At 52.6% G+C, this 23,724-nt stretch overlaps 1 protein-coding gene across 2 annotated transcripts in view; it reads right to left on the reverse strand.

The window, feature by feature from the left end:
• Positions 1–283: 283 nt before the first annotated feature.
• The window catches only part of LOC147119286 (uncharacterized), a 31,239-nt gene continuing 7,798 nt past the window's right edge, over positions 284–23,724 (reverse strand). The window contains exon 2 of one of the 2 annotated variants that reach the window (XM_085984951.1): positions 284–5,209. In XM_085984951.1, the coding sequence (XP_085841077.1) occupies positions 4,254–5,102 (849 nt within the window). In that variant the 5' untranslated portion in view covers positions 5,103–5,209 and the 3' untranslated portion in view covers positions 284–4,253. Of the gene's footprint in view, positions 5,210–10,118; positions 11,318–23,724 lie in introns of those variants that run through there. The other variant, XR_015078009.1, reaches the window with a different exon arrangement.

Raw genomic sequence — 23,724 nt, forward strand, 5'->3', positions numbered from 1 at the left:
TGTGGTGAAGGTGCTCCCACAGTGCTGTTAGGGAGGGAGTTCCAGGATTTTGACCCAGTGACGATGAAGGAACGGCGATACATTTCCAAGTCAGGATGGTGTGTGACTTGGAGGGGAACCTGGAGCTGGTGGTGTTCTCATGTGCCTGCTACCTTTGTCCTTCAGGTGGTAGAGGTTGCGGGTTTGGGAGTTGCTGCCGAAGAAGCCTTGGCGAGTTGCTACAGTGCATCTTGTAGAGATGTAAGAAATCACACAACACCAGGTTATAGTCCAACAGCTTTATTTGAAATCACAAGCTTTCGGAGCGCTGCTCCTTCTTCAGGTGAAGTGGAGAAATGCATAAAGACACAGCTTATATAGTCAGAGAATCATGTCAGATGTTTACAGGTAACCTTTCCAACTGCCATTTATCGCACCTCGGCAGAGAGATAGTCACAGCAGTCAAAGGTGTGAATGGTGTCCAAACAGGTCAGTCAGGGAAACATTACATCAAAGAACAATGAGGTGGGGTCACAAGGGGTCAAATATTGCAGATGCTGGGGTCTGTATGAAAAACAAAAAAACAGACAAAAAACATTTTTTTTGGCTGGAAATCACAGCAGGTCCAGCCGCATCTGTGTAGAGAGAACAAGCCAATGTCGACTCGAGTCTGGATGACCCTGCTTCAGGTGGGGTTACATGTAGCGTGACATGAACCCAAGATCTCGGTTAAGGCCGTCCTCATGGGTGCGGAACTTGGCTATCAGTTTCTGCTCGACGATTTTGCGTTGTCGTGTGTCTCGAAGGCCACCTTGGAGAATGCTTACCCGAAGATCGGAGGCTGAATGTCCTTGACTGCTGAAGTGTTCCCCGACTGGGAGGGAACACTCCTGCCTGGTGATTGTTGCGCGGTGCAAAGGACATTAGCCTCCAATTTTCCATTCCTAACTCACACCTCAGGCCCCGCCCAGTCTGGTTTAATTGCCGAATGTTTTCTAACTGTGATTTCTAACTCGAGTTCAGGCCTGTCATTCTGACGGAAACATACAAGGCCTCATTTTTTTGTGTGACTTATCTGGGAAGTTTTTAATGGCTTTAATAAACTGGCAAAAAGATTTTTTTTTAAAGGTGGAAAGAGGTGAAAAATGCAACTAGCGATGCCTCAAAACACACGGGACGGAGAAATCCGTCAGAGCCCCTGCCACAGGACTCGATATCCACCCCCTCCGCCACTGGGGCACTGTGTCTGTAATATGTACGGTCGACAAGATGACCACGGTCAGGCCATGTGGAGTCAAAGGTCAGGCCGTGTGGAGTCAAGGGCCAGGCAGCAGAATGGATGGAAAGATGGCAACAAACTACCCTTAACTCCAAATCTCTGATTTCTGTTTTACATAAGAACTTAAGAATCAGGAGCAGGAGTGGGCCTTACGGCCCCTCGAGCCTGCTCCACCATTCAATAAGATCATGGCTGATCTTCTACCTCATCTCCACTTTCCTGCCCTATCCCCATATCCCTTGATTCCTCTAGAGTCCAAATATCGAATCATCTCAGCCTTGAACATACTCAACGACTGAGCATCCACAGCACTTTGGGGCAGAGAATTCCAAAGATTTACAACCCTCTGAGTGAAGACATTTCTCCTGATTTCCATCTTAAAAGGCCAAACCTCTTATCCTGAGACTATGGCCCCAAGTTCTAGACTCTCCAGCCAGGGGAAACAGCCTCTCAGCATCTACCCTGTCAATCCCCCTCAGAATCTTGTATGTTTCGATGAGATCACCTCTCATTCTTCTAAACTCCAGAGAGTATCGGCCCATTCTACACAATCTCTCATCATAGGACAGCCCTCTCATCCCAGGAATCAATCCAGTGAACCTTCGTTGCACCGCCTCCAAGGCAAGTATATCCTTCCTTAGATAAGGAGACCAAAACTGAGCACAGTACTCCAGGTGTGGTCTCACCAAGGCCCTGTACAATTGTAGCAAGACTTCCTTACTCTTATACTCCAACCCCCTTGCAATAAAGGCCAACATGCCATTTGCCTTCCTTATTTCTTGCTGTGCCTGCGAGCTAGCTTTCTGTATTTCTTGCACAAGGACACCCAAATCTCTCTGAACACCAACGTTGAATAGTTTACCACCATTTAAAAAGTATTCTATTTTTCTGTTCGTCCTATCAAAGTGAATAACCTCACATTTCCCTACATTATACTCAATCTGCCACCTTACTGCCCACTCACTTAGTCTATCTATATCCCTTTGCAGACTCTGTGTGTTCTCCTCACAGCTTACTGTCCCACCTAGCTTTGTATCATCAGCAAACTTGCATTGGAAACATTGCAATCAGTCCCTTCATCTAAGTCATTAATATAAATTGTAAATAGCTGAGGCACTGACCCTTGCGGCGCCCCACTAGTTACAGCCTGCCAATCTGAAAATGACCCATTTATCCCAACTCTCTTTTCCATCCGTTAACCAATCCTTTATCCATGCCAATACATTACCTGCAACCCCATGAGCCCTAATCTTGCTTAACAACCTCTTATGCGGCACCTTATCGATGCCTTGCAGAAATCCAAATATACTACATCCACTGGTTCCCCTTTATCTACCCTGCTAGTTACATCCTCAAAAAACTCTAATAAATTTGTCAAAAACAATTTACCTTTCATAAAACCATGTTGACTCTGGCTAATCATATTATGATTTTCTAATTGCCCTGATACCACTTCCTTAACAATGGATTCCAGCACTTTCCCGACGATTGATGTCAGGCTAACTGGCCTGTAGTTCCCTGTTTTCTCTCCCTCCTTTCTTGAATAGCGGGGTTACATTTACTACCTTCCAATCCGCTGGGACCATTCCTGAATCTAGGGCATTTTGGAAGATCACAACCAATGAATCCACTATCTCCGCGGCCTCCTCTTTTAGAACCCTCGGATGTAGGCCACCAGGTCCAGGGGATTTGTCGGTTTTAGTCCCATTAGTTTCTCAAGTATTTTTTTCTCTACTGATATTAATGACTTTAAGTTCCTCGCTCTCAGTCGCCCCTTGGTTCCCCACTATTTTTGGTATACTTTTTGTGTCTTCTACTGTGAAGACAGATACAAAAAAGGTGTTTAAAGTCTCTGCCATTTCCTTGTTCCCCAATATCATTTCTCCTGTCTCAGCCTCTAATGGACCAACACTTGCTTTAGCTACTCTCATTCTTTTTACATACTAGAAGTTCTTACAGACTGTTTTTATATTTCTTGCTAATTTAAACTCATTCTATTTTCTCCCTTTTTGTCAATTGTTTGGTTTTGTAGCCATCTTTCGATCCATTCTGCTGCCTGGCCCTTCACTCCACATGGCCTGAGCTGGGTCATCTTGTAGATCTTACAAACTGTTATGGATCGCAAGCTGGTCACAAAACAGAAAGTCGCGGTTGGGAGTAGCTACTCAGACTGACAAAAGGTGGGAAGTGGTGTTCCACAGGGATCGGTGCTGGGACCACTGTTGTTCACCATTTACATAAACGATTTGGACTTGGGAATCGGAAGTACAATTTCAAAATTTGTCGATGACACCAAATTGGGAGGTAGAGTTAATACTGAGGAAGACTGTGACAAAATGCAAGTAGACATTAATAAATTTGCAGAAAGGGCATGTAATTATCAAATAAATTTCAATATAGCTAAGTGTGAGGTGGTGTGTTTTTGCAGGAAGAATAAGGAGGCCACATACTACTTGGAAATTAAGTTTAAATGGGGTAGAGGAGCAAAGGGATCTCGGGGTCCAGATACACAAATCACTAAAAGTAGCGACGCAGGTTAATGAGGCCATAAAAGGAGCAAACAATGGACTGGGGTTCATTTCTAGAGGAGCCTTCTGCTACGGGCCTGGGAGCTCAGAACCACGGCCGAGAGTGGCTGGGACACATTTCATACACACCTCAAGAAAGGTCAAAGTGTCATTTACCCCTCTCAGTGTGGCCCTGAAGGACTGTGTCCAGGCTGAAGTTCTGTTCCCGCCGTACGATCCTCCCCCAAATTGTCCTTTCTGAGCTCCAGCCAGGTGATGCTAAACACACAGGTGGGAAAGACAAAAATCTACAACAACGTGTTTAAAACAAAGCTGATTTATTTGACATCTATCCTGAATATTAAACTCCAGCCCAGTTATAGGGGTTATTAAAATCAGCAGAAACAAACCCCAACTGTCAGAATGAACATGGCTCAATCCTGGATGTGATTAACAGCAGCAATAACAGCAGAATCCAACCCCTGCAGTCACTTGTGAACTTGCTGGTGTTTCAGCAGGTGGGATGAACAAGTGAATCCCTTCCCACACACGGAGCAAGTGAACGGCCTCTCCCCAGTGTGAACTCGCTGGTGTGTCAGCAGGTGGGATGAACGAGTGAATCGCTTCCCACACACGGAGCAGGTAAACGGCCTCTCCCCAGTGTGAACTCGCTGGTGTCTCAGCAGGGTGGATGACTGAATAAATCCCTTCCCACACACGGAGCAGGTGAACGGCCTCTCCCTAGTGTGAACTAGCTGGTGTGTCAGCAGGTTGGATGACTGAGTGAATCCCTTCCCACACACAGAGCAGGTGAACGGCCTCTCCCCAGTGTGAACTCGCTGATGTCTCAGCAGGTCGGATGACTGAGTGAATCCCTTCCCACACACGGAGCAGGTGAACGGCCTCTCCCCAGTGTGAGTGCGCTGGTGTACAGTGAGATTGGATGACTGCCTGAACCCAGTCCCGCAGTGACAGCACCTGAACGGTCTCTCATCAGTGTGAGCACGTTGATGACATGTCAATTCCCCAGAACTTTTATAACACTTCCCACAGTCTGAACATTTAAAAGGTCTCTCATCAGAGTGAACTCGCTTGTGATTCAGTAGGCTGGATGACTGAGTGAATCCTTTCCCACACATGGAGCAAGTGAACGGTCTCTCCCCAGTGTGAACTCGCTGGTGTCTCAGCAGGTTGGATGACTGAGCGAATCCATTCCCACACTCCCCGGTGTGACTGTGCTTGTGCGTTGATAGGCCGGATGATCGGCTGAAGCCTTTTCCACACACAGAACACGTGTACGGTTTCTCCCCACTGTGAACGGTGCTTTTTGCTTCCATGTTCAGAGCCGGTGATATTCAGATCGAATGAGTCGAGTGACTCTGTTAGATCTTGACGTGATGTTTGGTTTGAGCTTACCGTCTGTAAATCCTCACCTTCTAACATCCTGTATAATTAATTTAAAACAGGGAGTGTGAGAGAGAACCCACTGAAGAGGCAGGTTGTGAAATTGAGCTCAATGAATCTGGTCATTTGTGGGGCCGGCACTGGAAAAAAATGACCATGAAAGCTGCTGAATTGTCATAAAAACCCAACTGGTTCATTCATGTCCTTCAGGGAAGGGAATCTGCCACCTGGTCTGGGCCCACACACGACTCTGACCTCTATGGGAGGAGAGAGAGAGGTGGGTGGAGTGGGAGAGGTCGAAGGAAAGGAACTTTATACATCTGCAACTCGAACAGAACTTTGACAGAACCACCAAAACCCGAGACCTCCACCACCGAGGACAAAGGCAGAAGGTGCATGGGAGCACCATCATCTCCAAGTTCCCCTCCAAGTCACACACCATCCTGACCTGACAACATTGTGGGAGTACCTTCACCACATGGACTGCAGTGATTCAAGAAGGCAGCTCACCACCACCTTCTCAATGGGCAACTGGGGATTGGCCATATTTGCTGCTCTTGCCAGCGACGCCCACATCCCAGGAATGAATTAAAACAAATCTGTCAATGTAAACTGGATTAAAAGCCTCTACAGAAATACTTGTTCCTAAAACAATAATCTTTTACATTGTAGGGACAGTGTCTGTTTAACAACCTAATCTCCCCCAGAATCCACCTCCCTTGACAGTCTCACATTGGAAATTGTTGGGTCCTCCTGGGCTCAGAAGTACTGGGGGTTAAACCCAGCAGCTTCTCCTCCATCTCCACTCCAGCTCAAACTGAAGCAACAAAAAGACCTACACAGGTGGCCGGGGACCTACCTTCCGTCAGCCTGCAATAAAACTCTTACCGACAGCCGCTGACTAATGGCGGCCGCAGCACCAATTCCCCGCGCCCCAGAAACCGCTCTATCCAAGGTGCTGATTTCCCCGCTGAGAGTGCGCATGCTCCCTGGGGCCGCAGGCCATTCTGGGAGCCTGGCTCCTGTCCTTTGACCTGAGTCGGACTCGGTGGAACCGACTGAAGAAACCGGGAAGCGGCTGCTCAGATGGGAGAGGCGCTGCACCCTGGGTTTCCAGGTGCCGGGGTCCTGGCCGCACGTCCGCCGGGCCCGGCCGCTCTGATTCTGATTGAGGTTTTTGATGAGATAACAGAGAGGGCTGATGAGGGCAATGCAGTTAACGTGGTGTACCTGGATTTCCAAAAGGCGTTCAACAAGTGCCACATAAGAGCCTTGCCTGCAAAGTTGAAGCCAATGGACTAAAAGGGACAGTGGCAGCATGGATACAAAAGTGGCTAAGTGACAGAAAACAGAGAGTAGCGGTGAACGTTGTTTTTCGGACTGGAGGAAGGTACACAGTGGTGTTCCCCAGGGGTCGGTACTAGGATCACTGCTTTTCTTGATATATATTAATGACTTAGATTTAGGTGTATAGGGCACAATTTCAAAATTTGCAGATGACACAAAACTTGGAAGTACAGTGAACAGGATAGTGATAGACTTCAAGAGGACATAGACAGGCTGGTGGAATGGGTGGACACGTGGCAGATGAAAATTAACACAGAAAAGTGCGAAGTGATACATTTTGTTAGGAAGAACGAGAGGTAATATAAACTAAAGGGTACAATCCTAAAGTGGGTGCATGAACAGAGAGACCTGGGGGTATGTGTGCACAAATCGTTGAAGGTGGCAGGGCAGTTTGAGAAAGTGGTTAAAAAAGCATACGGGATCCTGGGCTTTATAAATAGAGGCATAGAGTTCAAAAACAAGGAAGTTATGATGAACCTTTATAAAACACTGGTTCGGCCTCAACTGCAGTACTGTGTCCAATTCTGGGCACCGCACTTTATGAAGGATGTGAAGGCCTTAGAGAGGGTGCAGAAAAGATTTACAAGAATGGTTCCAGGGATATGGGATGAGGGACTTCAGTTACATGGATAGACTGGAGAAGCTGGTGTGCTTCTCCTTAGAGCAGAGAAGGTGGAGAGGAGATTTGATAGAGGTGTTCAAAATCATGAGGGGTCTAGACAGAGTAGAAACTGTTCCCATTGGCAGAAGGGTCGAGAACCAGAGGACACAGATTTAAGGTGATTGGCAGAAGAACCAAAGGCGACATGAGGAAAAACCTTTTTACACAGCGAGTGGTTAGGATCTGGAATGCACTGCCTGAAAGGGTGGTGGAGGCAGATTCAATCACGGCTTTCAAAAGAGAATTGGATAAGTACCTGAAGGAAAGAAATTTGCAGGGTTACGGGGAAAGGGCGGGGGAGTGGGACTAGCTGAAGTGATCTTGCAGAGAGCCGGCACGGGCTCAACAGGCCGAATGGCCTCCTTCTCTGCTGTAACTATTCTATGATTCTATAAAATATTAGAAAGTTTGTGCCACAGAAGCACAGGGTTTATCTGCTTTTATTCATGAATTTAAAGTCTCTATTAAAATCTGAGCCAGTGTGTTGTGAGACTAAGAGCCTTGTGTCCAATAAGGGGTATAAAGGCCCACAGCCTCCCATGGCCCCGGGCCCTGAACAAGGGACTGGAGAAACTCACTGCCCTGTGGATCAGACAATCAGCCGGTGCTAGTCCCGCCCCTCGGGCTCCCCGATTGGTTGGAGGATCGGCTCGCTCCTCCAGCCCCACCCCACTCGCTCCCTATTGGTCAGAAGCTCCCATCAATCAGGCCGTGGGCCCGGGTCACGTGCTGCGTCCAACTGACGCCGCTCGGCCCGGAGCCTCGCGGACTCTCAGGTTTTTCTATTTCTCTTTATTCTCTCCCAATCCACCCCTCCCCCCACCCCACGCGATTCTCCACCCAATCGGAGCAGAGAAAACTCACATTGCGTCACCGATCGCGACTCTGTAACCGACACCAAGGCCTTTCCCCGGAATGCCCCATGCCGATTCCGTCCGACAGGATCCGAGTGTGCAGGCACAGCTCCGAGTGGGCGAGGGGGGTTGGTGTCCTCTGGGCATGCGCGGCTATTACCCTTGGTTTCTGTTGTTATTTCGGATTTCCAGCATCTGCAGTATTTTGCTATCGAGTCAATGATTGTCTCTCCTGGTCACTGGGACCCTGAAGCCATGCCCACTCTGTTCATGTACGAAGACAGCCGCGCATGCGCGCTGTTGCACGTAGCTGCGGAAGCTGAACGCCAACTCTCCGACACCTCCTCCTACCTCCACCTGGACCATGATCCCACTACCGAGCATCAAACCACCGTTTCCAAGACTGTCACTAACCTCATCTCCTCTGGCGATCTTCCCCCCCCCCACCCCGAGGCCACCAACCTCATCGTTCCCCAACCTCGCACAGCCCGCTTCTACCTCCTTCCCAAGATCCACAAACATGACTGCCCTGGTAGACCCATCGTTTCAGCCTGTTCTTGTCCCACCGAACTTATCTCTTCCTATCTCGACTCTATCTTTTCTCCCCTGGTCCAGTCTCTTCCCACCTACATCCGCGACTCTTCGGACGCCCTCCGCCACTTTAAGTTTCCTGGCCCCCAACCACCTCCTTTTCACCATGGACGTACAATCCCTCTACACCTCCATCCCCCACCAGGATGGCCTGAAAGCGCTCCGCTTCTTCCTTGAACAGAGGCCCGACCAGTCCCCATCCACCCCTACCCTCCTCCGCCTGGCTGAACTTGTTCTCACATTGAACAACTTCTCCTTTGACTCCACTCATTTCCTCCAAATGAAAGGTGTTGCTATGGGTACCCGCATGGGTCCTAGCTATGCCTGCCTTTTCATGGGATATGTGGAACACTGTTTGTTCCAGTCCTACTCGGGTCCCCTCCCTCACCTCTTTTTCAGGTACATTGATGACTGTATTGGTGCCGTTTCCTGCTCTCGCCCTGAACTAGACAATTTCATTCACTTTGCCGACAATTTCCTCACCTTCACATGGTCCATCTCCGACTCTTCCCTTCCCTTCCTCGACTTCTCCATCTCCATCTCTGGGGATAGGTTATTGACCAACATTCACTCCAAGCCCACTGACTCCCACAGCTACCTGGGCTACACTTCCTCCCAACCCGCCTCCTGTAAGGACTCTATTCCATTCTCCCAGTTTCTCCGTTTCCGCCGCATCTGCTCCGACGATGCCACCTTCCACACCAGTGCTTCCGACATGTCTTTCTTTTTCCGCAACCGAGGATTCCTCTCTACTGTGGTTGACACAGACCTCGACCGTGTCCGTTCTATCTCCCGCATTTCTGCCCTCACCCCTGCCTCCCGGAACGACGATAGGGTTCCCCTTGTCCTCACCTTTCACCCCACCAGCCTCCACATTCAACGGATCATCCTCCGCCATTTCCACCACCTCCAAAGTGATCCCACCACCAAACGCATCATCCCCTCCCCTTTCAGCATTCCGTAGGGACCACTCCCTCCGAGACACCCTAGTCCACTCCTCTATCACGCCCAGCACCCCTTCCCCTGGCACCTTCCCGTACAAGCGCAGGAGATGCAACACCTGCCCTTATACCTCCCCCCTTCCCACTGTCCAGGGCCCCAAACACCCCTTCCAGTTGAAACAGCGATTTACTTGTACTTCTTGCAATCTAGTATGCTGTATTCACTGCTCAGGATGTGGTCTCCTCTACATTGGAGACACCAAACGCAGATGGGGTGACCGCTTTGCGGAACACCTCCGTTCAGTCCGTAAGAGGGACCCCGAGCTTCCGGTTGCCTGTCATTTTAATTCACCGCCCCATTCCCACTCAGACTTCACCGTCCTTGGCCTCTTGCATTGTTCCATGGAAGCTCAGCGTAAGCTCGAGGAACAGCACCTCATCTTCCGATTAGGCACTTTACAGCCTTCCGGACTCAATATCGAGTTCAACAATTTCAGATCATAACCTCGGCCCCCATCACATTTTTGCTTATATTTTATCCACATCTTTGTTTTGGCCCTTTCCCCCCCCCCCCTCCTTTCTTTTTTTTCCTCTCCCACATGGCAGCTGTCTCTCATTCTGCCAGAACATTTCACACCTAATCTGAGCCGTCTTTTGTCTCCACTTGTCCTCTCACCATCTCGTCTCATTTTGAATACCTCTTAATGTCTCTTCACTTCTTTTGTTCTCTCCCAGCCTGGCCTCTTAATCTATTTCATTTCCTTTCCAGTTTTGAAAAAGGGTTAGACCCGAAACGTCGACTCTAATTTCACTCCATGGATGTTGCCTGGCCTGCTGAGTTTTTCCAGCATTTTCTGTTGTTATTTCTGCTGCAGGGGGAACCGGTCTGTCTTTCCTCCACCAAGATGGCGACGCGTAACTCGGGACTGTCACCGAGAAAAAGCCTCACCGTTGCCGTCCAGTGGAACACAGACCGGGCCGCTGGATCTCATTCAGGCCTGGGGCCTTTCTCCAACTTTATAAACTCTGCGGCGCAGCCTACCCGCAGTTTATTTATTTATTTATTTTTGGCTGCTGCGTTTCCCACATTACAACAGTGACTACACTTCAAAAGTACTTAATTGTCTATAAAGCGCTTTGGGACATCCGGTGGTGGTGAAAGGCGCGATAGAAATGCAAGTCTTTCTTTCTTCACTGGTCTCACCAGCGACCTCTTCTGGCTGATGGTTGATTGACAGCCAAGAGTCCGCGCATGGCGGCGCGTAACTGGGGCCTATCACCGAGAAAAAGCCTCACCGCTGCCGTCCGGCGGAACACAGATCGGGCCGCGGGATCTCATTCAGGCCTGAGGCCGTTCTCCAACTTTATAAACCCTGCGGCGCAGCCTACCCGCAGTATATTTTATTTTTCCTGCAGTTTATTTATTTTTATTTTTTTTGTGTTTTTTTTTTAAATGACATTCACAGAGCTCAAGTCTCAGCTCTTTGTACAAAGTCACAAGCCCTCATGCCTACAAGGCAGGGGTCCCAGTCTCTTTAAGTTAATGATGTGATCTCCAAGCTTCTTGATCATCTTCACTTGTTCATCCAGATAGTGAGTCTCCAGGAATTCACACAGTTGAGGGTCGGCGCTCCCAGTGGAGAGATTGTGCAGATCCAGCAGACTGGTCGACATTCTTCTCCATCTGCAGGGCTCTCTGCATCGCCGAGCGGAGCCTCCCCCTCTCCCAGCCGAACAAATGGACTGTAAAGAAGCTTAAAAACACTAGATTAATTTTTTTAAACTTATCAAATTAAATTAAAATCACATTGGCCGGGGTGATGATGCATTCCAGTCCCCGCGGCACCCACCGGTCTCGGAAGGTCTCAAGTGTGCCGGCAGACACCGCGTGCTCAATCTCCAGGGCCACCCGGGCGTTAACATAGCCGCGGAAGAGAGGCAGGCAATCGGGCCGAACGACCACTCCGACCGCCCGCTGCCTGGACCTGTTTATGGCCACTTTGGCCAGGCCCAGGAGCAGTCCCACAAGGAGGTCCTCCGACCTGCCCTCTCTCCTCCGCACCGGGTGGCCGTAGATCAGGAGCGTGGGACTGAAGTGCAGCCAAAAATCGAGGAGCAGCCCCTTCAAATAATGGAACAGGGGCTGCAACCTCTCACATCCCACATAAACGTGGAACACGGACTCCTCCAGGCCACAAAAATAGCAAGCGGCCTGGGAGTCCGTGAACTTACTTAAAATCTTATTGCACGGGACTGCTCCATGCAACACCCTCCAGGCCAAGTCCCCAATAGATAAAGGGAGGACTCCCGCGTAGAGAGCCCCCCATTGGGGACCTCCGCCTCCGCCGGATGGCAAAATGGCACGCCAAGGCGTGTCCGGGCGGCAGGCGAAGATGACAAAGTGGAGAGAGTGTGCAGGAGCAGCCCGTACAGGAAACCCCTCCACGCAGAACTAAAAGGCACGGAGGGTATTTCCTCGAGACGGCTCAAGTTGTGAGGCGCCGGTTCCCGAGAGGGGTTTCGGGGCCACGCGCCGATGAGGAATTCCACCCGAACAGGGGTCAGTTCGGACGGGATTGCCCCACGTGCCTGAGCCTCCTCGATACACCTAGTGGAGTCGGGGCCCAGTGCGGCTTTCAGCGTCTCGATGGCTTTGGCCGCGAGCCGGACGTTGGCCCAGGACAGGCGCTGCGCCAGCTCCTCCGGCACCATCCAGCCCGCTCCTCCGCCATCGAGCAGGTCCCCGACCCTGGTCACCTTACCAGGCACAGCCCTGCCCTCCGCCAGCCGCCCGATCCGGCGGTCACGGAGGTGCGGATTCCTGAGCAGCGGCTCCTGAAGGAGAGCCGCCACTCCTGACGGGGGAGAACTCCGCCTGGAGGCGATGCTGTTCCAGACCCATAGCAGTTCCTGATAGAAGACAGGCAGCTCCCGCAGGTAGGCATGCGTACGGCCCAATTCCACAAACAGGAGCTGCGTGTCATAGTTGAGGCCGTGCAGCTGGCGGAAGAAATACGTCGCCAGCGCACACCATCGAGGAGGATTCTCGACGTACAGGTATCTCTGCAGGGTCCTAAGACGGAAAGTCGCCGCCCGGGTGCGAAGGCACACCAGCGCCTGACCGCCCTCCCTAAGCGGGAGACTCAGAACCGCGGCAGAGACCCAGTGCTTCCATTTGTCCCAGAAGAAGTCGATGAGCTTCTTCTGCATCTTGCCGACAAACGCAGGGGGCGGGATCAAAGTGACCAACCGGTACCACAACATGGCGGCCACCAGCTGGTTTATGACCAGCGCTCGACCCCTGTAGGACAACACTCGGAGCAGTCCTGTCCAGCGTCCTAGGCGAGCGGTGACTTTGGCCTCCAGCTCCTGCCAGTTCGCCGGCCAGGCGTCCTCGGCGGGGCTGAGGTAGACTCCCAAGTAGAGGAGGTGCGTGGTGCTCCAGGCGAAGGGCCTGAACTCCTCCGGCAGGGAGTCCACCCGCCACTGGCCCACCAGGAGTCCAGAACATTTCTCCCAGTTGATCCTGGCGGAGGATGCGTCTGAGTAAATCTGCTGGCATTCTCGCATCCTCCGCAAGTCAGTGGGATCTGTGACCATGAGGAGCACGTCATCGGCGTAAGCCGAGAGGACGACTTCCACGCCCAGCCCTTGCAGAGCCAGTCCCGTCAACCTCTTTCGCAAGAGGTGCAGGAAAGGCTCCATGCAGACGGCATATAACTGACCGGACATGGGGCATCCCTGATGCACCCCACTCCCAAAGCGAAGGGACGCCGTCAAAGACCCATTAACTTTTATCAGACACTCCGCGGCGGCGTACAGAAGTCGGATCCGGGCGACGAAATGCGTCCCGAACCCAAATGCGCGCAGAGTTCCGAAGAGATACTCGTGATCCACCCTGTCGAACGCCTTCTCCTGATCCAGGGAAAGGAAGGCGACCGACAGACCAGCCCTCTGGGAATGGTGGATTAGGTCCCGGACCAGATGGATGTTATCGTGGATAGTCCGGCCCGGGACCGTGTAGGACTGGTCGTGGTGGATCATGTGGGCCAGCACGGTGCCAAGGCGGGCAGACATGGCCCTGGCAAAAATTTTATAATCCGTGCTAAGGAGGGAGACCGGGCGCCAGTTATTTAATAGGCGGAGATCGCCCCTCTTAGGCAGCAGGACAATGACCGCCCTGCGCCACGAGAGGGGCATCTCCCCGGTCGCCAGACTTTCCCCCAGGACCCGCACGTAGTCACCCCCCAGGACGTCCCAGAACGCCCTGTGGAACTCCACTGTCAGCCCGTCCAGCCCCGGGGACTTTCCCCTCGAGAGCTAGCCGAGGGTGCTGGTCAGCTCCGCCAAGCTTAGCGGAGCGTCCAATTTTTCGGCGCCCTCCGGGCCGACCTTCAGCTGATCCTCCCACAAAACTCTGCGCGCATCCTCACTGGACGGATCCGGAGAGAACAGAGCCCCGTAATAGGCCCGGGTCTCTGCGCTGATCCCCTCCGGATCCGAGACCAGAGATCTGTCGCCGGCCAGCAGCCCCAAGAGCTGCTTACGGGGGAGCCGCGGTCCAGGTCCCGGAGGATCTGGATCCGCGACCTGACATACGCGCCTCGGGACCCGACGAGCTGCAGGTCCTTCAGCATGCCCTTCTTCTCTTCGTACACCTTCCGCAGGGCCGGGTCATCGATGACTTGACTGAGACGGGACTCCAGGTTGAGCACCTCCCTCTCCAACCGCCCGACCCGGGCCTCCCGCCTCTTGGTCGACCCCCTCGCATACTCCTGACAGAAGAGACGGACATGAGCCTTGCCCACGTCCCACCATAGCCTCAAGGAGGGGAAGCACCCCCGCTTCCTTCTCCAGTCGGCTCAGAACCGACGAAACGAATCCCGGAACTGCTCGTCCTCCAGCAGCAGGTTGTTAAAATGCCAGTACGCGGACCCCCCCGGTGCGCGTAACAGAGCGAGCTCCGCCCACACCAGGTGGTGGTCCATGCACGGCACCGGCCGCATGGAAGCCGCCGGAACACAGGAGACATACGCCCGGGAAATGTAAAGGCGGTCGATTCTGGACCTTCCTCCTCCAGACCTCACATAAGTGAAGGCACTGGAGTCGGGATGGAGATTTCGCCAGACGTCCACCAAGTCGAAGGACCCGACCAGGTCCCTCAACTTCTCCACCGACACCAGGCCGTACGGGGGACCCGAATGGTCCCTCGCCTCGAGGGTGCAATTAAAATCCCCCCCCCCCCCCCCCCCCGAGGATGATGCACTCGCCGACGTCGATGGAGCCCAGAAGAGCGGACACTTCTTCAAAGAAGCGCACTTGCTGCGCACTCGCCGCGGGGGCGTACACGTTCACTAGATGGAGCGGCATGCCCCCCAGGCGAACAGTGACCTGGAGCAAGCGGCCCGGCACGTGCTCCTTGACCCCCAAGATCTCCAGCTGAAAATGCGGGGCCAGCAAGATAGCCACCCCGCTGGAATAGTTGGAGAGGTGACTCAAGCTGACCCCCCCCCTTGCCACTCCAGGAGCCACGTGGCCTCGTCCTCCAGAACGGTGTGGGTTTCTTGCAGGAAGCACACCGCATACCTCCCGTCCCGGAGGACTGAGAAGTTATTAAATCTACGGCGTGCATCTCTGCTGCCGTTGATGTTGAGGCTGGCTATGGTTATCTTCATGACAAGAGCATAGTGCAACCTCTACTTAACCTAATGGGAGGAGGGAGAGCGGCCGCTTGTCCACCGCCATTCCCTCAGCAGCCCAGCGAGGAACTTGTTGATCCGACGCTGCTCGGGCGGCCCCGCGCCCTCGCCCATGGATTTGACAGCGGCATGGACGGAGCCGACGAGCAGCGCCAGATCTGACCATCTGTCTAGGGCCAGCCAGATTTTGCCAGGGCGACCCCGGCACGCAAGTTCCACAACGGGGATGAGTGGGACTCGGAGGGGGGCATGAGGGTATCCGCCGCCTCACTGGCGACAGAGTCTGACTCGTCCTTGGTGCTCTCTGCCGGGTCCCCGTCCTCCTCTGGGAGGTCGTCATCAGCCAGCCCCGCCTCTGTCTCGATCCCACCCCCAGGATCGGCGGCAGAGGATTCCTCCCTGGGCTCCTCAGGAGGTGCCGGGTCAGGAGGCGGCGGCGGTTCGGGGCCCCCCTCCGCCCCAGGCACCGGGGTGCATGGGGAAACCGGGAAGTACACTATCCCCATTTCCCCCAACACCCCCGGCGGAGACGGAGTCAGGGGGCCTTCCCCCTCACCGCCATCAGCCACCGACCCAGTGGACTGGGGAGCTTGAATACATTCCTCGGCCACGTCGAGCAGCGCCTGGGAATGGTCCGGACTGTCCTGGGCGAGCCCAGCCTCACCGGCCTCGCCCACCCTAGTCTCCAGGGCGTCCGACATGGCGAGATGTAACGGTTCTTTTGTTATTTCCTCCGCGGGTAGATCCGCGGTCCCCCCCACGCGCAGGGTCTCTTCCCCGTCCCCAGGGGGCGCAGGCGGGACAGACTCATCTGTCGTACCCTCCCGAGGGACAGGCAACTCCTGCCGAATACAGATGTCAGTAACGGTGGGGGGGGGGGGGGCCGCAGCACCCACGGCGGGCGACGATTCCCCCCGCGAGGAGAGACATTGTCTCTCGTGGTCCTCCTCCTCTCCCACGGACTTGCGCCTCCTTTTTGTTATGGAGGGACACGAAGGCTGGGAGACCTCCATACCTCCCGAGGCCTCCTCGTCCGCTCCCTCCCGTCGCGCGGGTTGCTCGGGTCCCTCGAGCCCGAGCCCGGTCGCAGGTCTTGATTCTCCTGCCTCAGCAGTTGCGATCACGGGCCCGGGCACGAGGCCCCCTCAAACTCTGAGACTCCGCCGCCACCAGCGCAAGGAATGCGAGCGTACGTTCCGCCAGATCGTCCGTATCCGTGTGCTCACCGAGGGGACCCGCGCTAAGGTGCTTCATCTTCTTCTGCACCTTCCCTTCGCTCGGACGCTCTCTCTCCCCCCCGCCGGAGGCCGTGATGGCGTTGGCCTCCGACGCCGACCGCACATCAGGTGTTGAGGACGCGCGGACAGGATCGGGGGGGATGAGTGGCGGCGGCGCCAGCCTTGGCCGCCCCAGATGTTCTGGCGGGCTTGGAAGCAGGGCAGTTCTTTTGTACATGCCCCACCTCCTTACAGGCGTGGCACCGCACACCGTCCGACCTCCAAAAGATGCGGTAGGCAGCCCCCTCGTGGCATACAATAAAAGTGCCCTCGGTGTCCTCCTCCCGCGTCAGCTGAACAAAAAGCCGGCGCCGGAAGGAGATGATGTGCCGGAGGCTGGCCTCCCTGCATCCGAGCGGGATTAGTGTGATCCCCGACCTCACCTCCCCCAGTTGACGTAGGTGGGGGAGGAGGAGCTCAGCCGAAACAAAGGGCGGGACGTTTGATAAGAGGATCCTTTGCACAGTGGCCTCGAGAGGATCTACCGGCAGGAAGGTCCCACCCACGGTGAGCCCCTTGGTTATGGCCAGGGACACCGCCCGCTCCGACCCCAGGAAGAACACAGCCTTGTCGTACATTTTCGAGGCGGCGACGATGGCTGAAGGGCCGACAACCTCAGCCACGGCCTTCACGCACGCCTCGATAGTCATGTTGGGGTGAGTGTAGCTCTTCACCCCGTGTTTTTTAGTGAGAAGGCAGAAAGGTGACGGGGCAGCAGAAGCAGCTGTGGCTGCCACACTTGCGTATGATTTCGCTGGCCCCGTCACCGGCGATGATGTGGTCGCCATCGTGGGGTGCTTATTATAAAGGGCTACACCCACCCCAAGTCACAGGCCTGGTGATCTTAATGGCCTCAGTGGTTGTTTTCCCTGAGCAGAGGGAGCTTTAAAAGTGAAGGCACACCTCTCCCCTTGTTGATTAAATTGGGAGAGGGGCCTTCTCCCCTCTGCTCAATGGGCAATTAATGGATATGAGGTGCCTCTTTACAGAGTGACAAAGAGAGAGGCAAAGAGAGAGAGAGAAAGTGGGGTGGGAAGGAGGGAGGCCACAGGGGCTGGGTCTCCACTCAAGATGGTGGGTGGGTGCTCGCAGGGGTGCACTCTCTGAAAAATAAGTCTCTATTGATGGTCTTCTTGTGGGGGGAGAAGATGTCTTCACCTGGGAAAATAAAGCTGGAGATGCCCAGGCTCAGTCCACCACCAGGTCTTAACGATGTGATAATTAAATGATGACTTCGCCTGGGCAGCTCCAGCTGTCCCAGGTCAAGCAATAGGGAGGGGTGTTTGCTAATGGTGTGTGTGGCCTAGTTTTTACATGCGCCACACACACACCCCTAGATGTTTTCTTCTCCTTCTTCTTTCCTCCCCCCCACTTAAATACAAAGTCTTTATGAGAGTGCACCATGAAACACCCACCTGTAGAAGTTTTCCAATGGCTCTCCCTCCTTCTGAACAGATGTAGGATGTTTGTTTTTCTCCCCTCTCACCCTCTCCTGTAATGGAGACCAGTTGGGGAAGCAGTGATGGAATGGCTTTCCTTTGTTGTTAGCTCTGGTCTGGTCTCCTGGTCTCTCCTCTGGCACCCCAATAGTAGCTGCAGCAGCAACAGATGTGGTCTCTCCTCCTGGACACAGAGCGAGAGAGAGAGAGACCTCTCCTCTCCTCTCCTCCCCTCTCTTCTGGCACAGCAGCAGCACAAGATTCCTGGCTCCAGTTTATTAATCACCCGACCCCCCTCCCGCCGACCTGCAGCTCCGCCCGGTGAGGGACACGTGACCCGGGCCCGTGGCCTGATTGACGGGAGCTTCCGACCAATAGGGAGCGAGCGGGGCGGGTCTGGAGGAGCGAGCCGGCGGCGGGTCCTCCAACCAATCGGGGAGCCCGAGGGGCGGGACTAGCGCCGGCTGATTGTCTGATCCGCAGGGCAGCGAGTTTCTCCAGTCCCTTGTTCAGGGCCCGGGGCCAGGGGAGGCTGTGGGCCTTTATTCCCCTTATTGGACACAAGGCTCTTTGTTAAAATCTGAGCCAGTGTGTTGTGAGACAATCGGTTTACAGGGAATAGTGAATTGAAAATTGCAAAACTGAGATTGTTAGAATTACACAGGATATACGGCACAGAAACAGGCCATTCGGCCCAACCAGTCCATGCCGGCTTCTATGCTCCACACGAGCCTCGTACCGTCTTGCCTCATCTAAATCTATCAGCATAACCCTCTATTCCCATCTCCCTCATCTGCTTGTCCAGCCTCCCCTTAAATGCATCGATACTATTTGCTTCAACCACTCCCTGTGGCAGCGAGTTCCACATTCTCACCACTCTCTGGGTAAAGAAGTTTCTTCTGAATTCCCTATTGGATTTCTTGGTGTCTATCTTATATTGATGGCCTCTAGTTATGCTCTTCCCCACAAGTGGAAATATTCCCTCTGTATCCCATTGGCGGAAGGGTCGAGAACCAGAGGACACAGATTTAAGGTGATTGGCAGAAGAACCAAAGGCGACATGAGGAAAAACTTTTTTATGCAGCGAGTGGTTAGGATCTGGAATGCACTGCCTGAAAGGGTGGTGGAGGCAGATTCAATCACCGCTTTCAAAAGGGAATTGGGTAAGTACCTGAAAGAAAAACATTTGCAGGGTTACGGGGAAAGGGAAGAGAGTGAGAGGCGGGAGGTGGAGGGGCGAAGAAGAGGGGATTTATACATTTGAGTCTCCAAAACAGGCGACTTCCACCACCTAGAAGGGAAGAGAAGCAGGTGGATGGGAACACCATCGCCTCCAAGTTCACAGAATCAGAGAAAGTTACAGCACGGCAGGAGGCCATTTCAGCCCATCGTGTCCGCGCCGGCCAACAAAGAGCTATCCAGCCTAATCCCACTTCCCAGCTCTTGGTCCGGAGCCCTGCAGGTTAGAGCATCCCAAGTGCACATCCAAGTACTTTTTAAATGTGGTTCGAGTTCCTGCCTCTACCACCCTTTCAGGCAGTGAGTTCCAGACCCCACAACCCTCTGGGTGAAGAAATTTCCCCTCAAACCCCCTCTAAACCTCCGACCAATTACTTTAAATCTGTGCCCCCTGGTTTTTGACCCCTCTGCTAAGGGAAATAGGTCCTTTCTATCCACTTTATCTAGGCCCCTCATAATTTTATACACATCAATAAGGTCTCCCCTCAGCCTCCTCTGTTCCAAGGAAAACAGCCCCAGCCTATCCAGTCTTTCCTCATAGCGAAGATTTTCTACTCCCGGCAACATCCTTGTAAATCTCCTCTGTACCCTCTCTAGTGCAATCACATCTTTCCTGTAATGTGGTGACCAGAACTGCACACAGTACTCTAGCTCGGGCCTAACTAGTGTTTTATACAGTTGAAGCATAACCTCCCTGCTCTTGTATTCTATACCACGGCTAATAAAGGCAAGCATTCCGTATGCCTTCTTAACTACCTTATCTACCTGGCCTGCTACCTTCAGGGATCTGTGGACATGCACTCCAAGGTCCCTTTGTTCCTCTACACTACTCAGTGTCCTACCATTTAATGTGTATTCCCTTTCCTTGTTAGCCCTCCCCAAATGCATTACCTCACACTTCTCCGGATTGAATTCCATTTGCCACTGTTCTGCCCACCTGACCAATTTATTGATATTGATATCTTCCTGCAGTCTACAGCTTCCTTCTTCAGTATCAACCAGACAGCCAAATTTCAGTATCATCTGCAAACTTCTGAATGATACCCGCTGTATTCAAGTCAAGATCGTTGATATATACCACAAAATGCAAGGGACCTAGTACTGAGCCAGGGTATTGGTGAGACCACACCTGGAGTACTGCGTACAGTTTTGGTCTCCTTATTTAAGGAGGGATATACTTGCATTGGAGGCAGTTCAGAGAAGGTTCACGAGGTTGATTCCAGAGATGAGGGGGTTGTCTTATGAAGAAAGGTCGAGCAGGCTGGGCCTATATTAATTGGAGTTTAGAAGAATGAGAGGTGATCTTATTGAAACATATAAAAGATACTGAGGGGGCTCGACAAGGTGGATGCAGAGAGGATGTTTCCCCTCGTGGGGGAATCTAGAACTCGGGGGCACAGTCTCAGAATAATGGGTCGTCCTTTTAGAACTGAGATGAGGAGGAATTTCTTCTCTCAGAGGGTCGTAAATCTGTGGAGTTCTCTGCCCCAGAGAGCTGTGGAGGCTGGGTCATTGAATACATTTAAGGTGGAGAGAGACAGATTTTTGAACAATAAGGGAGTGAAGGGTTATGGGGAGCGGGCAGGGAAATGGAGCTGAGCCCAAGATCAGATCAGCCATGATCTCATTAAATGGCGGAGCAGGCTCGAGGGGCCAAATGGCCGACTCCTGCTCCTATTTCTTATGTTCTTACAGCCTCCCTCCTCACAGCTGTAATTGATTCTTTTTAATCAATATTGCGACCCCCCTCCTTTTTTATCCCCCTCTCTATCTCGTCTGAAAACCCTGTAACCAGGAATGTTGAGCTGCCATTCCTGCCCTGTCTCAGCAATAGCTACAATATCATACTCCCACGTGTCTATCTGTGCCCTCAGCTCATCTGCTTTATTCCCTAGACTGCTTGCGTTGAAGTATATGCCATTAAGCATTACCAAACTCCTTTGTTGTCTATTTTCTAGCCTTTTTTTCCTCTGCCTTCCAAACTCACTGACTAATTTTCTGCCTTCCATTTCCAGCTTTGCTTCTCTCCCTTCTGAATCCACTCTCAGATTCCCATCCCCCTGCTAAGCTAGTTTAAACCCACCCCACCAGTACTAGCAAACCCCCAGCGAGAACATTGGTCCCGGCCCTGTTGAGGTGTGGCCCATCCGGTTTGTACAGGTCCCACCTCCCCCAGAAATGGTCCCAATGCCGGAGGAATCTAAAGCCCTCCCTCCTGCACCATCTCTCCAGCCACGCATTCATCTGCTCTGTCCTCCTATTTCTGTACTCACCAGCACGTGGCACTGGTACTAATCCGGAGATTACTACCTTTAAGGTCCTGCTTTTTACTCTCTTTCCTAGCTCCCTAACATCTGCCTGCAGGACCTCATCCCTCTTTCTGCCTATGTTGTTGGTACCGATGAGGACCACGACCTCTGGCTGTTCACCCTCCCCCCTCAGAATGTCCTGCAGCTGTTCAGTAACATCCTTGACCCTGGCACCAGGGAGGCAACATACCATCCTGGAGTCACGTCTGCGGCCGCAGAAACGCCTGTCTATTCCCCTAACTATCGAATCCCCTGCCACTATTGCTCTTCCGCTCTTCTTTGTCCCCACCTGTACAGCTGAGCCACCCATGGTGCTGTGGACTTGGCTCTGGCTGCACTCCCCAGAGGAACCATCGCTCTCACCAATACTCAGAACTGAATACTGGTTAGCGAGCGAGATGCAGTCAGGGGACTCCTGCACTACCTGCCTGGTCCTCCTCTTCAGTCTGGCGGTCACCCAGTCCCTCTCTGCCTGCATACTCTTAAGCTGTGGGGTGACCACCTCCCCAGGTCTGTTCTAACAAGCTGTGACTACACTGGCGATATTTATATTTAACTGATTTACAACATTCGTGATCTGACCCTGCTCAAACCATAACCACAAGGATATCTGTGCATTGTTCTGACTGTGACCACAAGGCTGTGTCACTATCACACACACACACCATTTCCTTCTTTCAGATCTCCATACACAGACCATCTCTTTACACATCCCCTTTCTACACATGAGCAAGGACGTGAGGCTCATTAAAAGACACACTCATTTCATGACAGCAAAGGTTACGCTGGGACTAATCTTCAGTTATTTTCATTACAGGCACAATGCAGAGTAAAGATGAGACTTGCATTTATACAGCCTCTTCCATGACCTCAGGACGTCCCAAAACACTTTACAGCCAATTAAGAACTTTTGAAGCGTAGTCACTGTTGTGATGTAGAAAACGCGGCAGCCAATTTGCGCACAGCAAGCTCCCACAAACAGCAATGTGATAATGACCAGATAATCTGTTTTATTTTAGTGATAAATATTGGCCAGGACACCAGAGATCACTCCCCTCCTCTTCTTCTCAATAGTGCCATGGGATCTTTTCCACCTGAGAGAGCAGACGGGGCCTCGGTTTAATGTTTCATCTAAAAGACGGCACTTCCGACAGTGCAGCACTCCCTCAGTACTGCACAGGAGTGTCAGCCTAGGTTCTTGTGCTCAAGTCTCTGGGGTGGGACTTGAACCCACAACTTTCTGACTCAGAGGCGAGAGTGCTACCAACTGAGCCAAGGCTGGTACAGCAGCACCTCAACACTGCCTCATCACCCTGCAAGCTTCTGTTAAATAGATTTGCTGAATAAATTTAAAACCAGGTTCCGAGGCGTGATGCTCTATTCACACATCGAAGGTGAGAGAGATGCTGTGGGTCACACACTAAGCCCAGTAGCTGACAGTGATTAACAGACTGGGTTTTGTGTTTAGTGATCCCGGGCGTGTTACCGATACCTTCCCTGGATACCAAGGCTAGGAGAGGCACTCTGGAAGGTTTGGAGAGCTGGGACTTGTCCATGAGAATAACTGAAGGTACAGAGTCATAGAGTTATACAGCACAGAAAGTGGCCCTTCGGCCCATCGTGTCCGCGCTGGCCATCAATCCCTGTCTATTCTAATCCCATTTTCCAGCACTTGGTCCGTAGCCTTTTATGCCATGGCGTTTCAAGTGCTCATCTAAATGCTTCTTGAATGTTGTGAGGGTTCCTGCCTTTACAGCAATGTGGTTGACTCTTAATGCCCTCTGAAATGACCCAGCAAGCCACTCAGTTGTAAACAACCGCTACGAAAAACAATAAGAATAAAACCAGACGGACCACCCAGCATCAACCTTGGCACCGGAAACGACAACGGCAAACCCAGCCCTGTCGACCCTGCAAAGTCCTCCTTACCAACAACTGGGGGCTTGTGCCAAAATTGGGAGAGCTGTCCCACAGACTAGTCAAGCAACAGCCTGACAGTCATAATTACCGAGTCATACCTTACAACCAATGTCCCAGACACCACCATCACCACCACCATCACCATCCCTGGGTATGTCCTGTCCCACCGGCAGGACAGACCCACCAGAGGTGGTGGCACCGTGGTATACAGTCGGGAGGGAGTAGCCCTGGGAGTCCTCAACATTGACTCAGGACCCCATGAGGTCTCATGGCATCAA

This window comes from Somniosus microcephalus, chromosome 4 (assembly GCF_052327205.1).
Source record: "Somniosus microcephalus isolate GS21.2 chromosome 4, FLI_Smic_1.0, whole genome shotgun sequence".
Classification (NCBI taxonomy): domain Eukaryota; kingdom Metazoa; phylum Chordata; class Chondrichthyes; order Squaliformes; family Somniosidae; genus Somniosus; species Somniosus microcephalus.